We start from the raw sequence: 24,130 nt of genomic DNA on the forward strand, positions 1-24,130 counted from the left end.
ATCACAACTCCAATTACCAACATTACAAATATATATTTTTAAGACTTTTTTGGGAGTGAAAATTGCAAAGGCTTATTGTTCCTTTCCACATTTGTTCTAGGTTGTTGCTCATCTGGACTGTGATTCCACTGAGTCATCTGAGGTGTCAGGGTGGAGGGTGAGGTGGTCATCTCCGCATGAAGATGGACTGCAGAGAAGGAGAGAGTTGTGACCTTTGGTCGCTGATCCTCCAGCCAACCGGTTCAATATTTATCTTGGATGTCAGAGCTGAGGCTTCTGCTTCAGGAATCCAGCAGGCGTCTGCAGAGTAATATCTCCGGATTGAGGGAAAACATGGGAGTGTGGATCACTGATAAAGCTCCGGGCTTAATGGAAGTTTTACACTTTCTCTTTAGTTACAGAAACACAGCTGCAGTTGTGCTGGGACTGAGGCTTTAAAACGGAAAGCAGTAGCTACTACTTCTCTTGGCTCTGCTGCAAGGCTTTCCTCATGGGTGAGTATGGTGCTGGAAGAAAACATGGAAACACTGAGACTTTTGAACTGTGTGTGTGTGTGTGTGTGTGTGTGTGTGTGTGTGTGTGTGTGTGTGTGTGTGTGTGTGTGTGTGTGTGTGTGTGCGTGCGTGCGTGCGTGCGTGCGTGCGTGCGTGCGTGCATCTGTACTCAGAAAAAGTTGTTCTTGAATGTAAAGATGGACTTTGCAAAGTGACAGGTGAGCAATGAAGCCACCTGGATCTCATAGAAAGCCCTCCAGACTCTTTGTGCCTGATGTGAATGAGGTGAAAACAGTGAATAGATAGTGCTGTTATGGCATGTGTGTTATTCAGGTCTTTGGGATGACTATGGAAATGGCCTCTTATTCCCTCACACGTGAAACACTGGAGGGAGGTGCCGCTGCGCCTGTGCCTGTATGGGAATCTCTATTATTTCCAGCTGTGGATGGAAACTATTACTGAAGGGCCTTCTCCCTGGTGAGCTTTAAAGTGCATGCTTACACACACGCGCACACACACACACACACACACACACACACACACACACACACACACACACACACACACACACACACACACACACACACACACACACGCACGCACACACGCACACACACGCCTACGGACCCTCAGTCAAACATTCAGACCCACGCTGAATCATTCACCGAAGATAAAAGACACCGGCCCGAGAAAGAAAAGAAAGAAAGAGGGAGGGAGAGGGAGGGAGAGGAGAACAGCAGCGGTCCCTCCTTCCTCTCCATTCACTTCCTCTGCACTGAGGAGACCTCACTGCTCGGCCTGCACCCGCTTGTAAGTATTGCACCACTTATTTTACAACACAGACAACTTGTTCCAGCTTGCCATGAGTTTCATGTTGGTGTTCCCATGTATTTTGAATGACTATTGATTTGGAAGGAAGCTGCGTCTGGCACAGATTTGAGCATCATGTTGTCATCATTCAGGTCATCATTTGAAACCTCTGAGACAAACAAGATAAGGGCTGTTAGTTATCTGTGCTTTCATCGTTATTGCTGTTTCTTTTTGAATGTTCAGGACGTTGTTATGTAACAGTTGTGGATTGACTTGTCAGACTTGTCAGATGCCAATATTTTACTTCAAAATGTGCTTCATGTTGTCGCTTCAGAGGTTTGAATGTTTTCCAGTAAGAAATGCACTTTTTGTCACCAAACTTTTCTAAATAAGAACAGCAGTTACCATGAGGATTTATGACTATATCAGGCATTGTTAGCTGACGTTGTGACCTAAAGTCCCCATGCAAGGTTCAGACCAAAACGTTTTTTTGTATACCGTTAAAATAAACCATGATTTTTTAAAGTTTGTTCCCAGAAACATTCCTAAAGTGCTACCTCAACCTGTGATATGAATGACACTGTATGACGTCCAGATTCCAGACCTACTTATCTGTCTTCATGGTTATGGTGTTGTTTGTTTAAAGGTCGGCTCATCCCTCTCAATCAACTTCCTCCTGACTGCTTTTCTGTTGTGTTTTGTTTCTTTTTGGTTCTGTCTTTGTTTTTGTTTTGTTTGTCTACCCTCCCTCCCAAATGTAAAGCGTCTTTGGGTTCAGAAAAGCGCTATATACAATTAATATATTATTATTATTATTATTATTATTATTATTATTATTATTATTATTATTATTATTATTATTATCTCCAGCTTCATTTAATCCTGATTTCTACAGACTTGTTGTCTCTTGTTTTCTCACAACAAAGGAAAAAAGCCTCGGGGCTATACTGTACTCGCAGCTTTTGGGTAACAGATTTATGTCATGGTTAATTCACTCGCAGGAATCTTTTTTAATGAGCTCCTCTTGTGAAATACCGGCACATACCGCTCAGTGTGAACGGACAGTGTTTGCCACACATCATACCTCTCTCCTCCTGATCTCACAATGTGTCGCTGTAATAAAAAAAGGGAGCTGGCATTGGTGAAGCCTTGTGTTTGTTTAGTGAAGAGACAGACAAAGCGAACAAGGATCCAGTGTGTGGAGAGGTGTCAGGGTCCAGGCCAAAGTTTCAATCTCCTCTTGCGTGATTACCTCATGTAGCTGCCGAGTGACAGGGTGTCAGATGTGGTCACAGCGGGGTGAAAGTCTGCTCCTGCGGGACACAGATTACCAGGGGAGCCTCATAACCTGCACTTCCCCGCGTGGCCCGCAGGTTCAGTGGCTCAACTGTTGGCAAAAACAACCCTGTCAGGAGAGCGGGCTGTAAATGGATATCTGCCCCGAGTTACGCTCCACCAAGCCAGACCACTGCATTATTCAAAAAGAGCGGAGTCCTTCCATTTCAAGCTTTAACTGCACATATTCAGACAAAGCCTACTCCATGTCCTGTCAGTTTATAACGGCAACCCAAAGTGCATGAGTATAACAGCTGATTACATTTGTTATGTGACTGCTCACCTTGTACCTGCTGGTGACGCAGCAACAAAACAAGCCTGTCAGCACTTTAGATTTCAGCTCTGTATGGGCCAGCAATGCAGGCTAACTTGAAATCATGGTTGTATTTGGGCAAGTATTATGTGCAAGAGGAGGATTAGAGACATGAGCTCCATCTCTTGACTGCTTTTGGCATGCTGCTGGAATTTGAATGCTGACTGACGTATCTGCGCAGATACCGTACTGCATCTCCTGATTTGAATAGTTTGAACATCCTTCAGTCTCTGCTATAATTCCTTTAACAGCATTGCTTGTGTTTGTGTGAGAAAAGTCAGCAGGACTCAGCGGTGTACTATGTGGTCTGGAGTTATGACTCTGAAACACTTTCAGAGCTACTGGAACAGAAATAGCTCCTATTCTCTACTTGTAGGCTTCACATAAACACACACACACAAAAGCAAAAAGGAGGAGAGATTAAGTCATGAGGGGGTGTCATGGAGTCATTGGGCAGTGTCTGGGCGGTGGAGGTGATTAACTATTTGCATTCCCCTTTGGTTAACCCTGTGAAATATCACCTCATCACAACAATAGGGCTGCTTCACCCCCGAGCTGACAAGACAAGAGCAGAGGGTGCTTTTTCAACGAGGGCCGTAAGTGGGTTGCTATGGCAATGCTTGTCAACCGGGAAGTCCTGCACGGAGGAAGGCAGGGCGGAGAGTAAGAGAGAGAGAAAGGGAGAGATTGTGTGTCCTGGAGAGTCTCAGTTAGAGAGCAGCGTGGGTTACGAGCAACACTGACAGAAAGAGGCGTGAGTTCACTTGTTGGAGCCACTTTAAGGTGAGTCCACTTGGTGTGTTTAAATATTAGGGACTGATTTTAAACATTGACACTGAAACTAATTTTTGTTTGGCTTGTGTTTTTCTTTCTGAGTAAATGTTGGGTAACCTGTCTGACGGCTCAGGGCTGCTCCACAGGATTAGTGCTGCAGACCTGCCCACAAGTACATTGTCTGATTCTGCCGTGCACCTGAAAACATGTTGACCCATGTTTTGATGTTGAAATCTGTGGAGGCAAGACCTTGTGTGAGTTACAGTGAGAGAGGGCACTGAGGGCACCTTGTTTCCTAACATGTGATCGCTGCGCGCACCTGCCTGCCGAGAGTCTGACCTTATTTTCCCATCCCGCTGCAGATTTCAACGCTAATGGCCTGAAATCAGGACCATCCAGTCATCACTGGTGCTCCCCTTGCTGTCAGGGTGATTTCCACAGCCGGCTCTGATTCCCTTTGTAATATTACCGAGGGTCCCGCTGCCAGACCTCATACATGTATCCACAGGCTGCACTCAGCTTTGAAGATGCAAAATGACAGGCATGAGGATTTGTGAGATTTTGAGTGATTTGAGTTTGTATTTTCTCATGCTCTGTCTGACACAGTGCATTATGGTTTTACTCTAACAGACCCACCCTACAAGGACTGATCCTGGATGATTAGAAGTGTGTTTGTTGTAAAGACAGGTTTGATAAACTTCAGCTCAGCGTTGGGGTATTCTCCCAGAGAGAGGCTTTGATTTATTCTCCTCCTGGGAACACATTGCCTCTCCATTGACAAGAAACACGGACTCCTCCTGTTGCTCTGACTGGAGGAGCACCATACAAGGAGGTGGCATACTTCCCAACTGATAAATGTGTGTCTCCCCCCAATAACTGCATATCATAAACTAGCAGCTCCAGAACCTTGTATGGGCCGCACATCTGCTTCGCTCGCAGGGCAGCATGGTTGCGTGATTAAACCTCACGGGACCTTTAACGTCTCTCACATAACTACAGAGTGACTCATTTAATGTGTTTAGAAATAAATACCCCCTGTATTTATTCAGCAAATGTGCTCGTGATTACCTTCTTACCACTTATTAAGGCAGGATTTATCCGTGACCCTGTTACGCAACTTTTAAGGCTACGTCGCTACGGTGATAATTTGTCTGTGCAAATGCTTAAAAAGACTTTACCCTTCAGTCTGTCGTGTTGTTCAGTCAGGAAATACACACTTTATCAGAAGATCAGACTGTGTGTATGCTTTTTGAAGATTAAGTGTTTAATGTCAAATGCAATGCAGGTCAGTGCTCTCCCTAAAAACATGGCCACCGTATGAGAATACTGAGCTTGTATTTTGGCCCGTGTCCTTAATTTGTGTCAGCAGGACTAGGATCCGTTCTTCTGCAGTAGTTCCCACCTTATAAAGTCACTCATTAACTCAGCACTTCTCCTCACCCTGCACACGGAAGCAGAGAACAACACTTGTGCTGATAAATGGAGATGCGATGGTTGTATTTGGTTTATTTAAGTCTCAGGACTCTCCGTCATTGTCCCAGCTCATCACTGACACATTCTCCGAGGGCACTGATGATGTATGGACATCATGATTCTCCCTATGACCGCAAATCACTACTTTACTAATATAGTGCACCGACAAATCACAAAAGGGTCAACAGTGTGTCAGGTTTTCATGAGGGTGTGTGTGGTCACCTTGGCAGCCCTGTTCTTAGACAGAACAATGCGAGGAGCTCTGCATGCGGAGGAGAATGAGGTCATCGTAGGTCAGGGGCTTCTCAGTAAGACCAGTCACATCATCCTAAGGAAGGAAACACAGACTTTTGATGAGTAATGAGAGTTGAGAAATAGTGACCTCATAGCTATCTCACTTGCTATCACCGTAGAGTGAATGGTTTTTGTCTTTTCTCACATTTTTAAGGTTTGCAAATTTGCTGTTTCCATTGCATTCAGGTTTTTGTTGCTTTTCCGGCCCATGGAAACCTCCCTTTGTGATTCAGAGGAATCACAGGGGTGTGGTGAAGTTCACTGACCTTTTAGCTGCTGAGTGGCTGCTCTGGCTCAGCAACTTCAGATAATAGTCTGGTTCCTCATCCGCTCCTTTGGGTCAGAAAAGGATACGAAAAAAACCTTGTGCTTCACTAACTAAACTTTTTTTTTTTAAATGTCAAGTTTATCACAACTTTTGGATTTCATGACGGAGCTGTTAGAATTCTGTTTCTTGAATCAGCTTAACATCCGGCCCTGTGCTTCTTTCGAGACCGGATGTGTTACCCTGGGGACAGATGCAGATATTATCATACTTAAATCCCCTGATTGTCTCTTTGGATGTCCTCAGTTACCCTGTGAGGGACTAACTTTACTTTAGGGACCATTTACTTGTTCACTTACAACATTCCCTGCAACATTTAGCTTATTGTATTTTCTCTGACATGTATGTTTACTTCATCTCCATTCCTTGCTTTTATTCTTCTCTGTTTTTACTATTTTATTGTTTTTTTTAATTAGTTTTATTGTTTTAGGTCTTATGTTTCATTGTTGGAGGAGCCTGGGACTTAAGGTTTTCATTGCCATAGCTACTGTGCATATGACAACAAAGCCTTTGAGATTCAAACATGGCGAGAATGCAGCATAAGAATCACTGCAGTAAGATGGAAATATAAAACGCAGGGCATCATGTCATCCTCTGCTGAGGCCTTTTATGGCTCCTTCCATCCTAAACTGATCCTGTGGTGATAATGAACCTCTCGCCTAGCAGGGGTTTAGCTAATACGTCGGGCTATAAAGTTCATACATTTCAAACAGATAGCATCAACACTCTCGCACAGTTTCTGAGCCCTGTGTCCATGCGAAAGCTTAGCAACCTCCGCTGTTGAGTCTCGGTAATTACGTAAAAATGCACTGGGCGTCCGGAGCCACCCCAGGGAGAGCCAGACTTCTGGACAGGGATTTTCTTGCTTGATATCATCACTGATTTGTCCTTATTAGGTAGGATCCTGTTTGGTGCTCTTGAAGGGGGAATGCATGCACCACTGAGACATAGAGCAATGTTATGACATGAGTTTACATCAGGATGCGGCTTCGATGAAGCATTTCTGGCTGCCGGGTGGAGGGAGTTCCGTGTCAATGTTTACACAATCAGTTTAAAGGACAAACAAAGAGTGCTCCATGACTCTAGAAAAATATTAAGACACATATCAGTTGTTCTTTACATAACACACGATCAACTGAGTCCCGCTTGGAAATAAAAAACAGGGGTTTCAGCATTGTCAGATTTTTGGTGTCACAGAGTTGCTTTCACTGCCGGCATTCCTTTCAATAAATGTAATACATTGCAGTGCGTATCAAAAGGGAATTTCTTCCATTTTACACTTATTGAATTAATACCCAGTAGGAATATTTGGCCCCAGAGAACAATTGTCAATTGTCTTCTATTGCTTCTGGAGAGAGCTTTTTAAAGTAAAAGTAAGAAAAGGGTCAGTCATGCCTTTTATCTTGGCTTGTTCCTGAAACTCGAAATGGTTAACGGAAGGCAGAAAATATAGGAGTTGAGAAAGAAAGCTATTAGGTTGCATTTTAGGATTGGACATTACGAGGGACTAAAAGTCAGAACATCTTCTTCACCGCTGCTTCAAAATTGACCATTTCTCATTGTGTTGCCTGTGATCCCCTACATGTTATAAAAGTCCCATTATTTGTTGGATTGCACCTTTTTGAATATACATTTTATGAATATCATTTTTCATATGTTTTCGAGTTACCAATCCTAGTTTGAAATGAATGGGTATGGAAAAAGCTGCTATATTTAAAAAGAAGGAACTCCTTTGTTTGCTTTTAAGAATTCCTGTTTTAAAGAGGCCTGTGTGGAGACATCATAAAAAGAAGTCAAATGGTTCCTCGTCTAGGTTTTTGTTCATTAATGCGATGGGGCCTTTTAAGTGAATAGCAACCTCCTGAGGAGATATCCGGACTTAATAAGAACCAGCAGGTAATACACATTGTAAATGAGATTACATTAAGCCATCATTTGTTAATGTGGCTTATTTGCAATGTAGTCTATTGTCAGACGGATAATCAGCAGGCTGTGATTGCTGTGGGCGATGATAGGTCGTCTGTCAAGCCTGAGCAGTAATGGTATTGTAGCAGGCACTATCCTCCGGTCCCCATATTTCTCCCGTTATGTAAGGCAGTTTATTAGGAGATGATGACTCACATGGAGTGACATCGTTGTCTGGAAAGAGGAGGATTGATTCTATCAGTGCATGCTCTCTGTGCTGTGTCCTACCCTGTGCACAGAGACACAGTTAATATAGGCTTCTTGGAATTGACCACAATAATTATAGACCCTAATCCACAGTTGCAAATGCCACAAGGAGAACTCATTAGTGCAAATTGGGTTGGGCAGCTCTCAGCATGTAGTACTAGTAGCCACACTTGATAATTAGCTTCTTGCCAAGCTGCGTAACCATAGCTTGCACCATAATACTGTTTCATTACAATCTGTTGTTTTTCTCCCAAGATAAGATACATTATATCCACACAGTGCACACAGACTTAACCTTGGTTTTACAGTGCAGGGTTGCAGGGGCTGAATGGCGTTTGTGGTTTCTATGCCTGCAAAGTTATTATTGGCCGTTTAGCCACTGTAGATGAGAGGTGCCTGCCGTACACAGGAGCGGAAATGGCCTCCCCCTCATCCTCCCCGTGCCTTTGAAGCTGAAACAGCAGCCCCTAATCTGTTTTCTGGGGTGCAATTGATTAGGAGCTTCGCTTTCAGAGGCAGACCCTCTCCATCATTCAGTCCAGCTTATTATGGCATTGTCTGAGTGGGAAAGTGAAGCAGGCTTGTGAGTCACACTCGTTTTTTAGTACCAGGGGAAAGTGACGCCAACTTTCCGTCTTCTGAATACTGGTGGGCTGGGATAATGGAACAGTTGTGTCTGGATACAACATGTGATTTATGACTGAGAGGCTTTGTGGAAACCCACACAATCATGACTCAAAGGGTTAAAAAAGGGCATGCTGAAAGATTCAGAATAAATAAGATATACATTGGAAATCTGCAAAGACAATGTAACCGATCTACAACTCTCATTCAACAATGCCCTTATCTACACACAATTAAACAAAGAGCTTCACATACAACTGTATTTATGTCTGTGCTCTCCTCTTTAAGACGGTGTGATAATATGACGTGTGCATTTCCATGAAACATCAGGATAGAGAAACATTTGAAAATGTGGTGACCGATTGTTACAAGATTCAAAACAGATTACTTTTGTGTTTGAATCTGAATAAATGTAAAATCTGCCACAAAGAAAATTAAAAACAAAAACCTTATCATCATGTTCGGACAATACTCTTATCTTAAAGGCCCTGAACATTTCCCTTTTTATAAAACACAGTTTATTTTCATGATGATTATTGCAACTCCTCGAGAAACTTTTTACAATTGAAAAGAAAAAAGTACATAAATAAATAGTGTTTATTTTCTCATGTCTTTGCAGATTCTTTTGATGCTGGGCACAAGCGTTTCATCTCCGTCACACAAGGACCAAAACTGATCACATGCAGTCTCAGGTAATACTCTTTAATTACTCTGAATGTTGACTTTCCCATTATCGCATATTACAAACATCCCATATCAATGAAACAAATCCCATTGTCTTGAATAGACACATTTAACCCCTCAAACTCCAGGAGAGCCACTCATGATGTCACAAAGGTTAGCCCAGGGTCAACACAACATGCCTTTAATGCAGATAGCAGTTCTCCACGAGGCTCAGAGGCTTTCCCATGACCCCTGGGAGGACCACGGCACCTGATTCAAATACATACCGTGACAATAGGAGAGCTAGACTGGCCATCATGGACGGGGGGAGTAAAAATATCACTATGGAGACCGCTGCTAGCACGGCGGGACTTTGAGGTTGACATCGGCGGCCCCCTTCCCAACCTCCCTGCCCCCTGGCCTGCTGAATAGGAGTTAATGGGCTCATAATGGTCCTCTCCTGTTTCAGTGCCCCCACTCTGCACCTTGAATGAGGCCTTTCTGCAGTTGTGGCTGGAGAGATGATGAAGTTGGTGGAACACCACTTCCCACTGGTCCTGCTTTAAATAAATTAGGGGCCTTTTCATCAGAGGGTCCCCCGCTGAGGCCAGTTTTTCTCTGGAGAATAGCTGGGCCGCTAACAAGTTCACATGACCTCCCGTAGAGAGTGGTGTTTACCCGGCCGACAGGAGCACATGGCGGGAGCAGAGTTCACACATTGTTTTTGTTCATATTTCTCATTTCCTCTCTGTTTAGCAACGTGTGGAGGTGGTCGGTGATCCAAACGGCTCCCGGGTCATCTTCTCCGGGGATGATGGACTTTCCTCAGGCCAGCAGATCCTGACTTCTCCAGTGATGACCCATGAGGTGGTGGTCATCTCCCCTGGGCTCCCCACGCCTCCTCTGAGCCCTTTCCGCTCCATGGGGTTGTCATCTGGGGAGTTTAAGGTATGCACACAGGTTTCCTGGAGGCTGAGTTTAGTAGCAATGGTTAGAGGTTGGATTCAGTAAACAAGTGCTCCTCCCTGTGGAAAACTGAGGCATGACAGCCATGGATATGTTTGGAAACCATTATTAAATGTCTTTAATTCTGCTCATCTCAAGGTGTCAGAAGTGAATGGAAATGGACCGACAAGTCTCAGCTTTGGATCTTATTATGGTCCAAACCAAGGGCAAGGTAAGGTACCGTTTTTATAATCTGTGAATAACAAAAGTCAATTAAAGCGCTAAGGAAATGCATTTTTATTTTACATTTTAAATGTGTTAAGACTTTAACTAGAATGTAATGATTTCTTCATGTAAACATGAGGCTGGAAACCTTAACTTTTGATACAATGTTTGAAGAAAATGTTATTCTAATGGCTCTTGAAAATGTAAGTGTGGAAAGAGCAAGACATTTCGGTTTGAATGCATAATCGTAATGAAATGTATAGGTGTTGAAGAAGTGTCAAAGCAGGGAAATTAAATGATGTGAGGAGTAGAAGATTGTCGAGTAGAAGAATAGGGAAAGGAGTTTAATATTTAAGTGTCATTTGGTTTGTTGTCCTGAAATGGATTTAGGTAAAGTGTTGAAGAAACAGCTCATGTGTAAGCCCCAGAAGTAAATTGTGTATAAACTATGAAAGCTTAGCCAATTTTTTGTGGTGGTGACCTGAGGCCTGAAAGGATTTGACGGTCAGTCACAGCGTATTCATTTAAAAGAGTAAAGTGGTTAAAAGGAAGAGGTGTATTTAAAAATATCAGTTTACAAGTAACCACTTAAGAAACTTGTAGAGTACGAGATTAAAACTGTCAAAGAGTAAACAACATGCAGTTAAAGTTTCAAAGGAAGTGTAAGAGGTACGCAATAATGTGGACTGCTTTTGTGTGTTGTGTAAGAGTTTGAAAGTCGACTCATGGCTGCATAACACACCTACATTCATCTGAAATGTATAATAAAGGGAAAAAATATATCTAAATGTGGTTTTGGAATATGATTCAGATGGACTGTCCAATGGCGTCCAAGGCCTCACCACTTTACCACGCAGCAGGACTCCCACCAGAGAGGAGAGGCTTATCAAGTTCTCAGGAATTGGTCCAGTAGATGAAACTGGGATGCCCATTGCCTCCAGATCAGTAAGAACAAAATACATAATGTACTGTTTGATTATCAAATATGTGTTCTAATACTTTTATTATTTGTCTGCCTACATTCTCAACTAACTGCGTCTAGAAAAACTGTACTTTTATGTTGATTTGACAGGTTTATGTTCTTGCTTCATCCATTGTTGCTGTTTTTTCCTAGCTCTAATCCCCCAGATGTGTTTACCTTCTGCACTCTACCTTTTATTCTCAAACCAGAGTGTGAACAAGCCCAGAGACTGGTACAAGAGCATGTTCAGACAGATTCACAAGAAGCCAGAGGGTAAGGGCGCTCCTCCTCCTCTCGACTCAAACACAACACCACAGTGAATTCCTCTCTGTCAGTGTCAGGTATTATGGAGGGGATCCAGCAGACGAGCAGATTATTGGAGAGGCAAAATAAGACATGATCAAAGAGCACCAAAGTCTTATGTCATCTCTGTGTTTTGGCTGTGATAACAATCGAGTCACTTATCTAAACCCCAGGCTGTTCATTTGTCTCTATAAAGTGTTGCGTAATAGAGACACATTCCCTGTTATGTGTGTGGTTAATGGCACCGCACTGCATGCAGCACTGAGGGGGTTGAGCCACTCTGGATTCGTTTTGTTTCAGCAGAAAATGTTCAGCTCTTTGCAAGTGATTTCTGTTTTGGACACACTTTTGGATTCCAAATGAGGGCGTCTGCATCTCACTGAGGCGCTACCTATGATGTCTGGTAGAGCAAAGACATTTCACAGATATTTTAGTTTTTTATGAAGGCCTACAACAAATATGATCAACTTTTAATCATGGGGGAATCAGGCAGTAGATTCAAGATTAAAAAGCTGCTTAAACAATAATATACCAGTAAAATATCTAATCATGTAATATTGATATTATACAACACTTTGAAAGGCGTCATTCTGCATAATCAGTAACCTACTTTAACTTTGTAACTAAGTACATTTTGCTTAAATTACTGTATTTGTATTCATAATACTTTCACTAACATCACAATATACCACTTTTCACAATATCTAATATACTACACAGTGGTTTAAAGTCTTACTATAGGTTTTAATACATAGTATAACATATATACTATTATACATACTATGTACTATATATAATAGTATTACTATATAAGACAAATCAATTGGTATTGCATGTGAGTAATTGGAAAAGAATGGCATGTATTGATGATTTTTCTTACAAAGTAGCCTACTTCAGTGTTTGAGTCTCTCTGTTGTACTTTTAGAACCTGAGATGGAAGATTCAGACCGATGGTCATCTGAACGTAAGTGAATCAACCAAACATTGTTATCCTGCAAAGTTACATAACCACTTGTTTCTTACTTAAGACTGAGCTTCTCTGATCACATGATCTGCAGGAATCCAGTTATCTGCCAACATCACAGAAGAAAGTAATGAAGCAGACAAGAATCTCTTCAGGCTAACACCTTATGGAGCCCTACCAGACTGGTGAGTTTACTGGTTTGACTGCTTAGGGGTCACAGGGGGGATATTGCAGGGGTTCTGACACTTTTGATGTCCACTTAAAATGGTTACAACATTTAATCTAAATTATGTGTTATGCCACTGTCAGCTGCCGCTAACTGGTTGAGGATAGCTAGTTTAGCATATCCCAGCATGCACTGGAGGGAAAACAGGCAAGCTGCCAGTGTGTGTTGTCATATTGCATATTTAAGACAAATTAACAACCTCTCACTTTAACACCTGTGGGCAATTTAATAACGTTTATTTAATTAAAGTAAACCTGCTTTCAAACAGAGATAGATGGATCAGAAGATTGATACCACTCTTTACTCTATCTAACTTTGTCTTTATACAGTTACTGCCAGCAGCTAGTTAGCCTAGCTTAGCACAAAGACTGAAACCATGAAGGAACAGCTCGTCTACCTTTGTGCAGTTATTTCTTGGAGTATCCTCTGGGAGCCTTTCTGTGACGAAATAAATTAAACTAATTAGATATATAACATTTTGATTTGTGTGTATAAGGGTTTCTAGTTGGTGCTTGTTCAGACAGGCTAGCTCACTAGATAACTGTCTCTCTGCTAGTTTCATATTTACTGTAGGCTACACTATATTTTCATTTAACTCTCAAGAGTGACTAAGCATATTAACCAATATGTCAAACTACTTCTTAAAGCTCTTACTGAAGGTTAGCAATGTACCTTTGTTCAGACCTCAGACTAATACAGCTTGGGTTGAAAAAAACAAACATATGCTCTAGGGTTAAACCTAATTCTGGAGATAACACCAAAGTTATTTTGCACGCACGCTGTTAGATACAAGAATTTAGAAAATGTGCATATTTGAAGTAGAGGATATTTAACAGTATGTTTTTTGTGCTGCTGTTTTTGAATTCTTTTCAACTATGCATTAGATTACACATCAAAATGAATGCATTCCTCACATCAGATAAAGTCTTATGTGAATACCAACCCAAACTCAGACCAATAGCAGTGGAGGGAAAACGTGTGGGACAGACATGTTGGGATTTGTTTTTACAGGCATTCACAATGAAGCCAGGATTTACGTGTGTGTGTGTGTGTGTGTGTGTGTGTGTGTGTGTGTGTGTGTGTGTGTGTGTGTGTGTGTGTGTGTGTGTGTGTGTGTTGGGGTATTATGTTTCAGGAGCGAGGATGTAGATAAGCTGTCAGACCCGGGAAAGCAGCCCCCTAAACCGAGGAGCATATTTGACTTCGAGCCTGGAAAGAGCAGCAACTCGGAAAGCCAAAACCAGGTAACAACCTCCCGTTTAATAATAGGCTGAGGCTCTGATATGAATCTAGCAGAAAACTCCATTAGGTAGATGGATGGATAAATGTATCTAGCATTGTTGTTGGCTCTAATGGTTTTGAATTCTTTGTTTAGTCTTAGCTGATTTCCCAGTGGGGAGGATCAGGAACAGGTTTCAGGATGGGCACCTTTTCTTTAAGGATTAGTCCTCATATTTCATCTTCTCACGCGAGGGAACTTGTGAATGTGGTCATTTCACAGCGTTACTGCCACTTTCAACCAGATGTTCTCACTTTCTTTGATTCCGAGGATTAAACATTTATCCATGTAGCTTTCCAGACAAGAAAAGCCTTGATCTAAGTGTTTATGTCTGTGTTCCTATCAGGTATTGTGCTGAAAGTCAGTGATCTAAGAGCTGCTGAAGCTGACACTTTGACTGATATTTATTTACCGCTGGGGTTGTAATTTATTGTCTTGTGTATTCTCCAGTGTCCAAGAGCTTTTGTTATTGAGTGTGCAGCCGTTTCTATTTGTCACCGTGTTTAAAAACCCCTGGTGAGTTACAGAGCGGTGTCTCTATGGTAGTTTTTTTTTTAATGGCTCTTGCAACAATGTCCCAGATCTGGTGCATTTTGTGCCCAGTGGCCGCGCTTGTAAAAGAAAAGGAATCTTTGTTTCCACTCCCCCATGGGAGCGGAGGTGTCTTGTGATCCGCATTATGGTGTTAACCTCTTGTGGTGTATAATGCCTCACAGCATGGAGACTTATTTAATTTCCTCTTTATGACAGCGGGCCTATGTTCGATCCCCTGGACGGCGTTTAGCAAACCAGTGCTCAGACCATATCAGGTGTTGTGCTGCTTCACACTGACATTGCAGTCTGTGCATGTAGTGAGGACGGCTCCCAGCTGAGGGGAAGGCCTTGGCATTCACATGGACACCATCAGCCAAGGTTTTCACACAGAAAGACCTGGAAATGGAGCAAGGGGTTCCTGGTTCTCTCCAACAGAGCCTTTTAAAGTAATGTTTGATAGAGTCAGCTGTTCTCTTTGTAAAGACGGATTGAGAGCGGGATATTTGAGCATTTAACCTCGTATACGATATTCAAGAGTTTAATCCAGTTACTGCATTGTCCAGATTACAGTCGAGTTGTCTTGAATTCTTCCACTAAAAGCGATGTGCTGATTTTCTCTTTGGGCAAACTCTTTTATGGGATCCAAATCCTTTCTTGAATTGAAAACACATTGTCAGAATAGAAGTGAAAGGGTTTTCGCATGGCTGGATACAGTTCATAGTGGGCTCCAGGACAAACAAATGTGTTGTGGCTCCCTATTGAGACTCCATCCGACTGTTCATTGCAGTTCCATTGTTCCCAAATCAAACCAATACTCCTTTCTGGAATAATATAACCTGACCCCAGGTTTTCTATGTAAAGTACATAAAAGCAATTTGATGAAACGCAACATTATTCATGAACATGGACCCGCAGCAAAGTCCCAAAGCTAGATTTTACCCACATTTTTGTGGATGAAAGAATAACTTCTGTTTAATGTCGCTTTCTGCTTGCATTAGGTGCATACATCCCAGAAGAAACAACCCGAGACACCGAATCCCCCTTCAGTTGAGGTGAGCTTCTTTGACAACATTTTAATTCCTGCATTCACTTTCTATCTTTGTACCACCACAAAAAGGGACACCATTAGCTCCATGTTGTTTTAGTATTCTGTATTTTAATGTTGCCATTCCAACTCCGTGGCTGCGTGGCTCAGGCCAGCCTGGTCTCTGAGCTGAGCCGCTTTGAGGCTGAGCTGGACTCGGAGATCCAGGGCCTGGAGAGGAGACTTTCCCAGAAGAAGCAGCGTCGAGGCCGGGGTGAGGTACTGAGCCCCCCTCCTGACTCTCTCTGCAGAAGCATCCCTCCCTCCAAATCTAGCAGAATCCTCACCTACCCTCACCCCCCCCCCCCAATTAAGGCTGCGAGACTCAGCGTCCCTCCCTGCTTTCTATCTTGCTAGCCCTGTGTGTTGTTCCTCCTCCTGGATGACCGCCCTGGAATCACCTGCCTGTCTTGCTGTTGGACTGATGTGCTGTGTTAATCACCTGCCTGCAAATTTGGCTGCCAAAAAAATGAAGACATTTTGCAATCAATTACATTCTTCCCACTATGCTTTTAGAGAGTGATCTGGATGCAACCCTGCCAAGAATGTTTTTTGGTTTTCAAGCTGTTCCTGATTCTCGTTTGATTACATTTGCTTTATAGGCTGCGATTTGATTGAAATCCCTGGCAGCTCAGACAGATCATGAATGGTGATGTGTTTTAGACTGTGGAGGATAGGACCCAGGGGATTTCTTGCTCCTTTGGGAGTGGTCAGCACCTCTACTTTGTCTGAGTTGTTGTGAGATTTCCTCTGAGCTGTGAGATACAGCGGGCTGCAAGGGAACACAGTTAACTTAATGTTCACTCTGCTTTCAGGAGGCCAGAGGCAAAGAGCTGGGAACCGAACCAAAGACTGGGACTCCAGACTACAGGTCAGTGACAACATAACTTAAGAAAACAACATACATATGATTACTTAAAGAGACATTCAGAAAGGTAAAATAGCATGTAAACTGACATTTGTATCATTTAAAAGGGTATTTTCCACAAAAGGTTCCACTTAAAGACTAAATAAAGGAGTTTTTTAATGCACATTAGTATCATTTGTCACTAGTTGTCAGTTTCATTTCTATACACCAAAGTGTAGAGTTGTTCTTACACACACCATTATACTGTTCAAATTAGATTCAGGGCTTTCAGTGTTTCTTGGCATAGTTGTACCTTTACTTAGTTTTGTACAAAGCCATGGCATTCCTGTATCTTTCTGTTTCTGGAATGCAAATTCCTCACAAACAAGTGGATTTTAGACTTTTGTAATCTCACTTGATCGATTGCACACCGTTTTAGTGATAGCTAAATGTAAATAATGATGGTATAGTAGGTTTTAAAGTGATGTGCATATCATAATAGACGCACATGCAAGACAGGTCAATGTTAAGGCCTTAGTCAATCACTGACCAACAGACCTCCTCTGAGCCCAACACCCTCTTAATGCACTTTGACATTGTTTCCCTGAGTGGGAGTAACTTCCCGTTGCTTCCTGCCGTTTTAAGAAACAAGTACCTGCAGTTAGCACAACCATCTATTCTTTGTACCTGTCCAGTTAGTTGATCAGGTGAATCTCTGTCCTGGATTCTGTTAGGAAGCTGTTGAATGTTAACAAGTTCACGGACAGTATTTGTTCCTTGAAACAGCAGGCTGCATTCCACATTTCTCTCCATGTGCGTAATGCTCTCCTGGAGGATTCTCGCTGTTGTTTGCTAAGTTGAGTTCATGGGTTCTGACCTTTCCTGGTTTGGTTGGATAAGGTTTTTTTTTGTCCAACACCCAGTTGCTAAGGACATGTTATGTAGCTCATGGTGCCCAGCTGCAAATACTGGAATACAAAACAGTACTGTCTGGAAATACGTAAATGCATTCAGAGGCAGCCAGGCAGGAAGCTTTGGGTTATGGATTTAATTGTTAACCCAGAAACAAAAGATACATCATTCTGATCATGAACGCAGTTGTGGGGGCTGTAGATGTGATTTAAACCCCAAACTTAATCTTAAACAGATTGAGGCACATGTCGTCTGCTTGGCCTTCTAGCTGTCTGATTATTTGTCTCATCTCCGTCCAGTGTATGAAATCTAGCAGCTGCAGCCAGATGTGTTGTACAGTAATTCTGCCACACACACACACACACACACACACACACACACACACACACACACACACACACACACACACACACACACACACACACACACACACACACACACACACACACACACACACACACACACACACACACACACACACACACACACACACACACACACACACACACACACACACACACACACACACACACACACACACACACACACACACACACACACACACACACACTTTATACTTTTACACTCTTTCTTTTTTCCAGCAATTCATCAGCAGCGAAGCAGCCTGTCCATCGCTCCGTTGGCTCATCATTGACCTCTTCCCCCACACATGGTAAACATGGATTCTCTTTTGGGCTCAGCACACCAATGCACACTATGATTTCCCCACCTACTTTCTTTAAACTGTCCATAAGTTGACCATCTTCTGTTTTTCCTCTTCGTTGATATCCTTTGAACCCACCCGTGTGCAGGCTGCTTCTTTAATCAGGCATACATTTGATATAGGGTTTTCGTAATCTAATATATTTTGTAGGTCCCACGATTCTCTTTAGTTGCCACTGTTGTCTTCTGTTCCGGTATTTGGCATTTCAGATGAGGCTGATGTGTGCACAGAAAAGCCTTTGCAGTTTTTCCCTTTAGAAACCGAAGGTGTAGATGGGCGGGGAGGAAGCCCGCGAAAATAGGAAGTGGAACTCGGAAGACCTGATTTAAGATTAGCTTTAAACAATTGTTTTTTTCTGGAAATGAGTCCAGATGGAGCCAGCCTGAACAATTTCCAGGATCCTTGTTTTAAACCTATGGAGCTGTTCATAGCAACACATCCAAAAACAACATTTGCTGAACAAAAGAGTGCCATTTAAGACTCCGTAAACACCGCTGTGCCTTTTACTTTGCTCTACAGTAGATCGCCTTTCTCCTGCAAATGAAACCATGGAGCTCCCGGCTAAGAAAGAGGAGAAAAAGGTATGTTTCCATGACTTTCTTGATACTTAAAAAGAATAACCAAAGTTGTGGCATTATGTTGTCAATCCTAAATTGTTCACATAATGACTGCACCTACATCTTGAATCCTGAATGATTGTTTGTTTCTCCAGATGAAAGCAGCACGAGCCAAGTTCAGTTTCCAAGCTCAGTCACCGAAGTGAGTTACAGTGTGAGCGGATATAAAGACATTTCCTTTCTTGTACATATTGCACCATATTGTTCTCAAGAAAACATTGTGTAAAAGGATATCAGATTTTAAACTCAAATACAAATCTAAAGTGTCTTCTGAATGCACATTTTAACTTTTAACTCTTTAATCTAATTTATGTTCCTTATGCGTGTCTCTTTATTCTTTTTCCTTTCATCAGAGAGCTCATGCTGCAGAAAGGCGACATTGTTTACATCCACCGGCAGGTAGATGCCAACTGGTTTGAAGGAGAACATCATGGACGAGCGGGCATATTCCCCACATCTTACGTGGAGGTACATTTCTCTCTCTGGCTCATTTGAACTATCTGTACTGTTGCCTTGTGCTGGTTATCTCACACCATGTGATACTTCCTCAAACCTGGTTCCCTTGTCCTCCATAGATTCTGGCTCCTACGGAGAAGCCAACGCCGATAAGGTCTCCCACTCTGCAGGTGTTGGACTACGGGGAAGCTGTGGCTCTGTTTAACTTCAACGCTGATCTACTTGTTGAACTTTCTTTCCGGAAAGTGAGTATCGAGTGTTGCTGGAACAGAGAGGAAATGTTTCTAATGAATTATGTATTGGAACAAAAATAATCTGTAGCACTAGTCAGTAATAATAATAATAATGGGTTCCATTTATAAAGCACTTCATATTTGATTTCAAATCCCAAAGTGCTACAAGTAGTGAGCATGAACAGTATAAATAAACATTACACAACACGGTAGAATTAATAAAAAAGCAATACAAAAATAAATAAAAGGGTGATAAAAAAGTTTGTTGCATGAAATGTTATGAGCAATCAAATGCATTCAAATTTGTATTGGAGTTAGATGAGAATATTGTTACCACTCCCAATGGCTGTATGCCTAATGGAAAAGCTACCAGCTGCTGGTTAGCTTATCTTAGCATCAAGTGTGGAAACAGGAGGAAACAGCTGGCCTGGCTCTCTTACAAAATCCTCCTCCCTGCACATGGAAATTCACGAATCAACAAGTTGTATTTTGTTTTTTTATTAGAACAAAAACTGTGAAAAAGTGTAAAAATGACTTGGGTTTTGCAGTACCAAGGTTTGCGTGTTACTCCCAAACTAAAACTGAATGATTTCTATCAATAGGCAATATATTGATATTACATTTCTGTGGATGTTATATTTGTCTCTGTGTTTCTTCCTTAGGGCGAGGTGATCAATGTAACCAGGCGCGTTGACGATAAGTGGTTAGAAGGGAGGATCTCAGGGACCAACCGGAGCGGCATCTTCCCGTCCAACTATGTCCAGGTCAACAAGATGCCCCGCACCAGATTGTCCTCTGAAGACTTCCCAGCGGGGGGCCCCATGTCTCCCGGACCCCAGAGTCCAGGCCGTCCGCTGCACTCCCCCTGCCCGCGGTCACCCTTACCCCCTTTCACCCCCTCGTCCCTCAGCCCTAAACCCGGGAACTCCCCTCTGAATCCGTCTTCACCTGTTCCTTACAGCAGCCCAGCTTCACAATCACGCTCCCCCACTCAGACACCCGTATCCAAAGAAACAGCCAATCGATGGCCCTCAAAAACGGCTTCACCCACCAACCTGAACAACAACCACTGGGCTGGGACACAATCTGCCGTTTCCCACAGAGTAGGAGTAACCACAGCCAACACTCCCAGACACACTGACCCCCCACAGGTCTGCTCCACTGCCCTGCCTGAGAATCTCACTGCATGTCCACACCACTGTTTGTGTTGAAAGGGGTGTTGTTAATCATTCCTTTATTTCATAATGCCTGACATGATGTTTCTATTTCTTGCAGGGTGCGATACCAAACCAGACGGCTCGGTCACACGTTAACTCCCTGCCACAAGTGCCAAACAACCCTGACTCCACAGCGGTGCCACGACACCCGTATGTCATCATATCTTATTCGTCTATATGGTTGCAAAAGTGTTGCAGCTTTGGTGAAATTGTGGCTCAAACTATTTGTTTGTCTTTTTTTTCAATGGTATCTTTTGTAGACATAAAGCTGTTTACAACTACAAACCACAGAATTCAGATGAGCTGGAGCTCAGAGAAGGAGACGTTGTGCAAGTGATGGAGAAATGTGACGATGGCTGGTTTGTAGGTAAGGACAAAGGAGATGAATAAAAAGAAATCACAACAATTTCACAGTTTTCTATTACCTCAATTTAGATGTATATGTTGAAGCTATATATAGAGAGAGCCTTCAGTATAGTTTTAACCTGAAGGATGAAACATCATTCTTTTAAAATGTATTCCCTTGTTTAGTGTTTTATGTCTGATGAAGGGACTGGCTAACAAGAAGTCACTCTGATAGGTGTCGCCATTGTTGTTGCTTTTTGCTATTCGGTGACTTGAAGGCCATGATTCATATGTTTCATACACAAATCCAATCATTCAGGGCGCCTTTTATATTTTTATGTTTCTTGCAAATGTATTTAGGAGTAATTGTTACCACCTTGTAGACTTTACATGATATGGCATCAGTTAAGGTCAGTAAAGTCGTTCAATAAAGAATAAAATAATAGGATGTTACAGTACATTTCAAGTCTAAAGCCATTCATAAAATAAGTCAAACATAATAAAATGTTGTTAAGATTGTTTTAATTTCATGAATTCTTAGTGTTTCTGTTCAATTAGGATAATGAAAACATACAGCTGTGTTAGCTCTCCCTCTAGTGGACATAATGAACCATTGCAGATGATAACGCAACAATGAACTTGTGAATTGTTTTAGTATATGTGCTTCCAGTTGTTTGTCACCGTTGTTTGACCACAGTGTGTGCTCTGCTCTCTGTAGGTACGTCAGAACGGACTCGTGCTTTTGGGACTTTTCCCGGGAATTACGTGGCACCTCTTTGACCTCTGCAATTCCTGCTTGCCCACATCCACCTGGACTCATACGAGCCCGAACAAACACTCGCTAAAGCTCAGATCCTTCTCTGACACCCCAGCCTTTCTTCATCCCATTACACCCACCACCCTGCTAATCCCAGTTAAGTCCGACCTGCATGTTCCCTCTGTTGCCCAGAACAGAGGTGAAGGCAGGGACAACGAGTGGTTTCTCACCTCACCTCCCTCCCTGCATGAGTGCGTGTGTGCGTGTGCGTGTGTGTGTGTGTGTGTGGACGTTGGGAGTGTTTTCACACACAATACTTGAGAGGAAAGAATTAATGCTGATGATACTGTTTCAGATGCAAAGAATGGACTTTTTTGTTCCGCAACTATTTGCAGCTGCAGGACATTTGCATTCCTTCTCAGTGAACAGCACTGTTCCTTTTGAGATCCTCATGCCGTTTCTGTCACCACAGTGCCATCACAAACCACTGCTGAGCATTTATGAATTAATAAGGCACATTTTTCAGGATTTTAAATGGATTAATGTTTAATTCAATTACTTCCTCAGATTGTTTTTCAGATCTTTGAAAATACCCTGGGCATGTTTGAGGAAACAACAAGAACATCTGTAGAAATCTGCGTAACGTAATGGCTCGGACATATCAAGAGACAGCCTAATACAAGGCTATGCAAAAGAGTGGTTATAGTAAATGTGTGAATTGGTTTAATAAGCAAGTTAATAATGAGGGAAATGTGGCCCTTGTGGATGTCCCTCCCAAGCCATAGAGAGTGATGCCAAATGTGAAAGTTAAGAGAGGTCATGTTCTGTGCTGGAAAGGAAGTTAGATGAAATGTAAAACTTCTATAAATTGTACAAGATCCGCCTTGTTGCATAACCTTTAGCTAAGTCTGGATACTACTTCCATATTAATGGTAAATTATCTTTTAATGTACATGTATTTGAAGTAAAGCTCTGCCAAATGTAACATTTCATGGCAATTCTCTTTTTAAATCGCCATTTAAAAAAATTGCCTGCTCACCTTATTTCTGCTACTGCTGCTTTTATCATGTGTATCTGCTTTCAGGGTTAACATTCTCACAGTATTTCCAAAATCACACGTGTTTTTAACAGTGCAACTTTTTAAAAGTGTGACCTTGAAAGCTAATTAAAAATTCTTATTATGAGGTGATTTTTCTATGATATATACATGATTTCACTGTATAAATTGAATCATTAAGTATAGACACAGGAGATGATTGTACAGACTGTAACCTTTTATCAAATTGAAAGTATAATATATATTTGCTTATAAAACAATGTATCTCATTTGTATGGTACGCAATTTTTTAAATGCAATTAAACATTACAGAGTGATACTGAGAGACCTCGTATTCATGTCTTGATTTGGGTAAAGTCTGTTCATAAATGTTGATTCAACAAAGACTTGTGTATGGAGCATTATCATACAGGTATTTGTACTGAATTTTGCAAATGTTTACCGATCAAATAACATGGACATAAACACAATACAATGGTAATACATTCACACAAAATACAATACATAAAACATGTTCTGATTGTATTTTATTATGAAGATATTCAGATTTTTACAGTATCAACATAATTATTAAAGGTAGGTAATTTTGCAGAAACCAGCTCGCTAGAATTTGAAAGTACGCAGCCGGAAAAAATCTGCCACTTCCTCACAGAGCCCCTCCTCCAACACACACGAACGCGCACATGACCAATGAGGGCACGAGATAAGTTTGTGCACAGATGGAAGGCTGACAGGCAGGTAGGCTAGGCCGGAGGTAGGCCATCCGAGGCCGGCTCAGATGATCGGTCGTGCTTTTTACAGCGCCACGGCTTCCACAGATTTAAAAAAAAGGAAAAAAGATTTGTATGTATTTTTTGTCAAAGCATTTAATGTATTCATTGCTATCAGGATGTTAAGAGCATTCCATGGAATATAACAAAAAGTGTTTCTGAAGTGGATTACATACCCCACCTTTAAGTTGATATACACTAAGTGACCCCTTTAGGTACATCTTTGAAATCTTGTATAGTTACGACATTCCTGGTACTATAACCTCTATGTTTACGGAGCTTGTAATATTCCCTGTTTGGTTTTTGGATGTTTGGAAATGTGTAAATATTAGTCTATGTTTATTATTGAGGTCATTAAAGGGGTCTACTACTGGACTACAAGAAACCTACATTTATT

General features: G+C 42.0%; 1 protein-coding gene across 5 annotated transcripts; it reads left to right on the forward strand.

Moving 5' to 3' along the window:
- Positions 1-1,168: 1,168 nt before the first annotated feature.
- On the forward strand, positions 1,169-23,288 carry sorbs3 (sorbin and SH3 domain containing 3). Of its 5 annotated transcripts, none has more exons than XM_034090881.2 (21): positions 1,169-1,304; positions 9,234-9,306; positions 10,034-10,225; positions 10,382-10,454; positions 11,259-11,392; positions 11,618-11,681; positions 12,637-12,675; positions 12,770-12,860; positions 14,037-14,145; positions 15,713-15,766; positions 15,910-16,017; positions 16,614-16,669; positions 18,160-18,230; positions 18,801-18,862; positions 18,994-19,040; positions 19,252-19,366; positions 19,474-19,599; positions 20,250-20,738; positions 20,863-20,954; positions 21,065-21,171; positions 21,868-23,288. In XM_034090881.2, the coding sequence occupies exons 2-21, from the start codon at positions 9,295-9,297 to the stop codon at positions 21,927-21,929; spliced, it is 2,103 nt and encodes a 700-aa protein (XP_033946772.1). In that variant the 5' UTR covers positions 1,169-1,304; positions 9,234-9,294; the 3' UTR covers positions 21,930-23,288. The 5 variants fall into 5 exon arrangements, with proteins under 5 accessions (XP_033946772.1, XP_033946774.1, XP_033946776.1 ...); XM_034090883.2 differs by lacking the exon at positions 1,169-1,304 and adding an exon at positions 3,612-3,735 and having other exon boundaries at positions 22,474-23,288; XM_034090885.2 differs by lacking the exon at positions 1,169-1,304 and adding an exon at positions 3,619-3,735 and having other exon boundaries at positions 20,250-20,351.
- The last annotated feature ends 842 nt before the right edge of the window (positions 23,289-24,130 follow it).

The sequence above is a fragment of the Pseudochaenichthys georgianus genome, chromosome 9 (genome assembly GCF_902827115.2).
Source record: "Pseudochaenichthys georgianus chromosome 9, fPseGeo1.2, whole genome shotgun sequence".
In the NCBI taxonomy this organism is placed as follows: Eukaryota; Metazoa; Chordata; class Actinopteri; order Perciformes; family Channichthyidae; genus Pseudochaenichthys; species Pseudochaenichthys georgianus.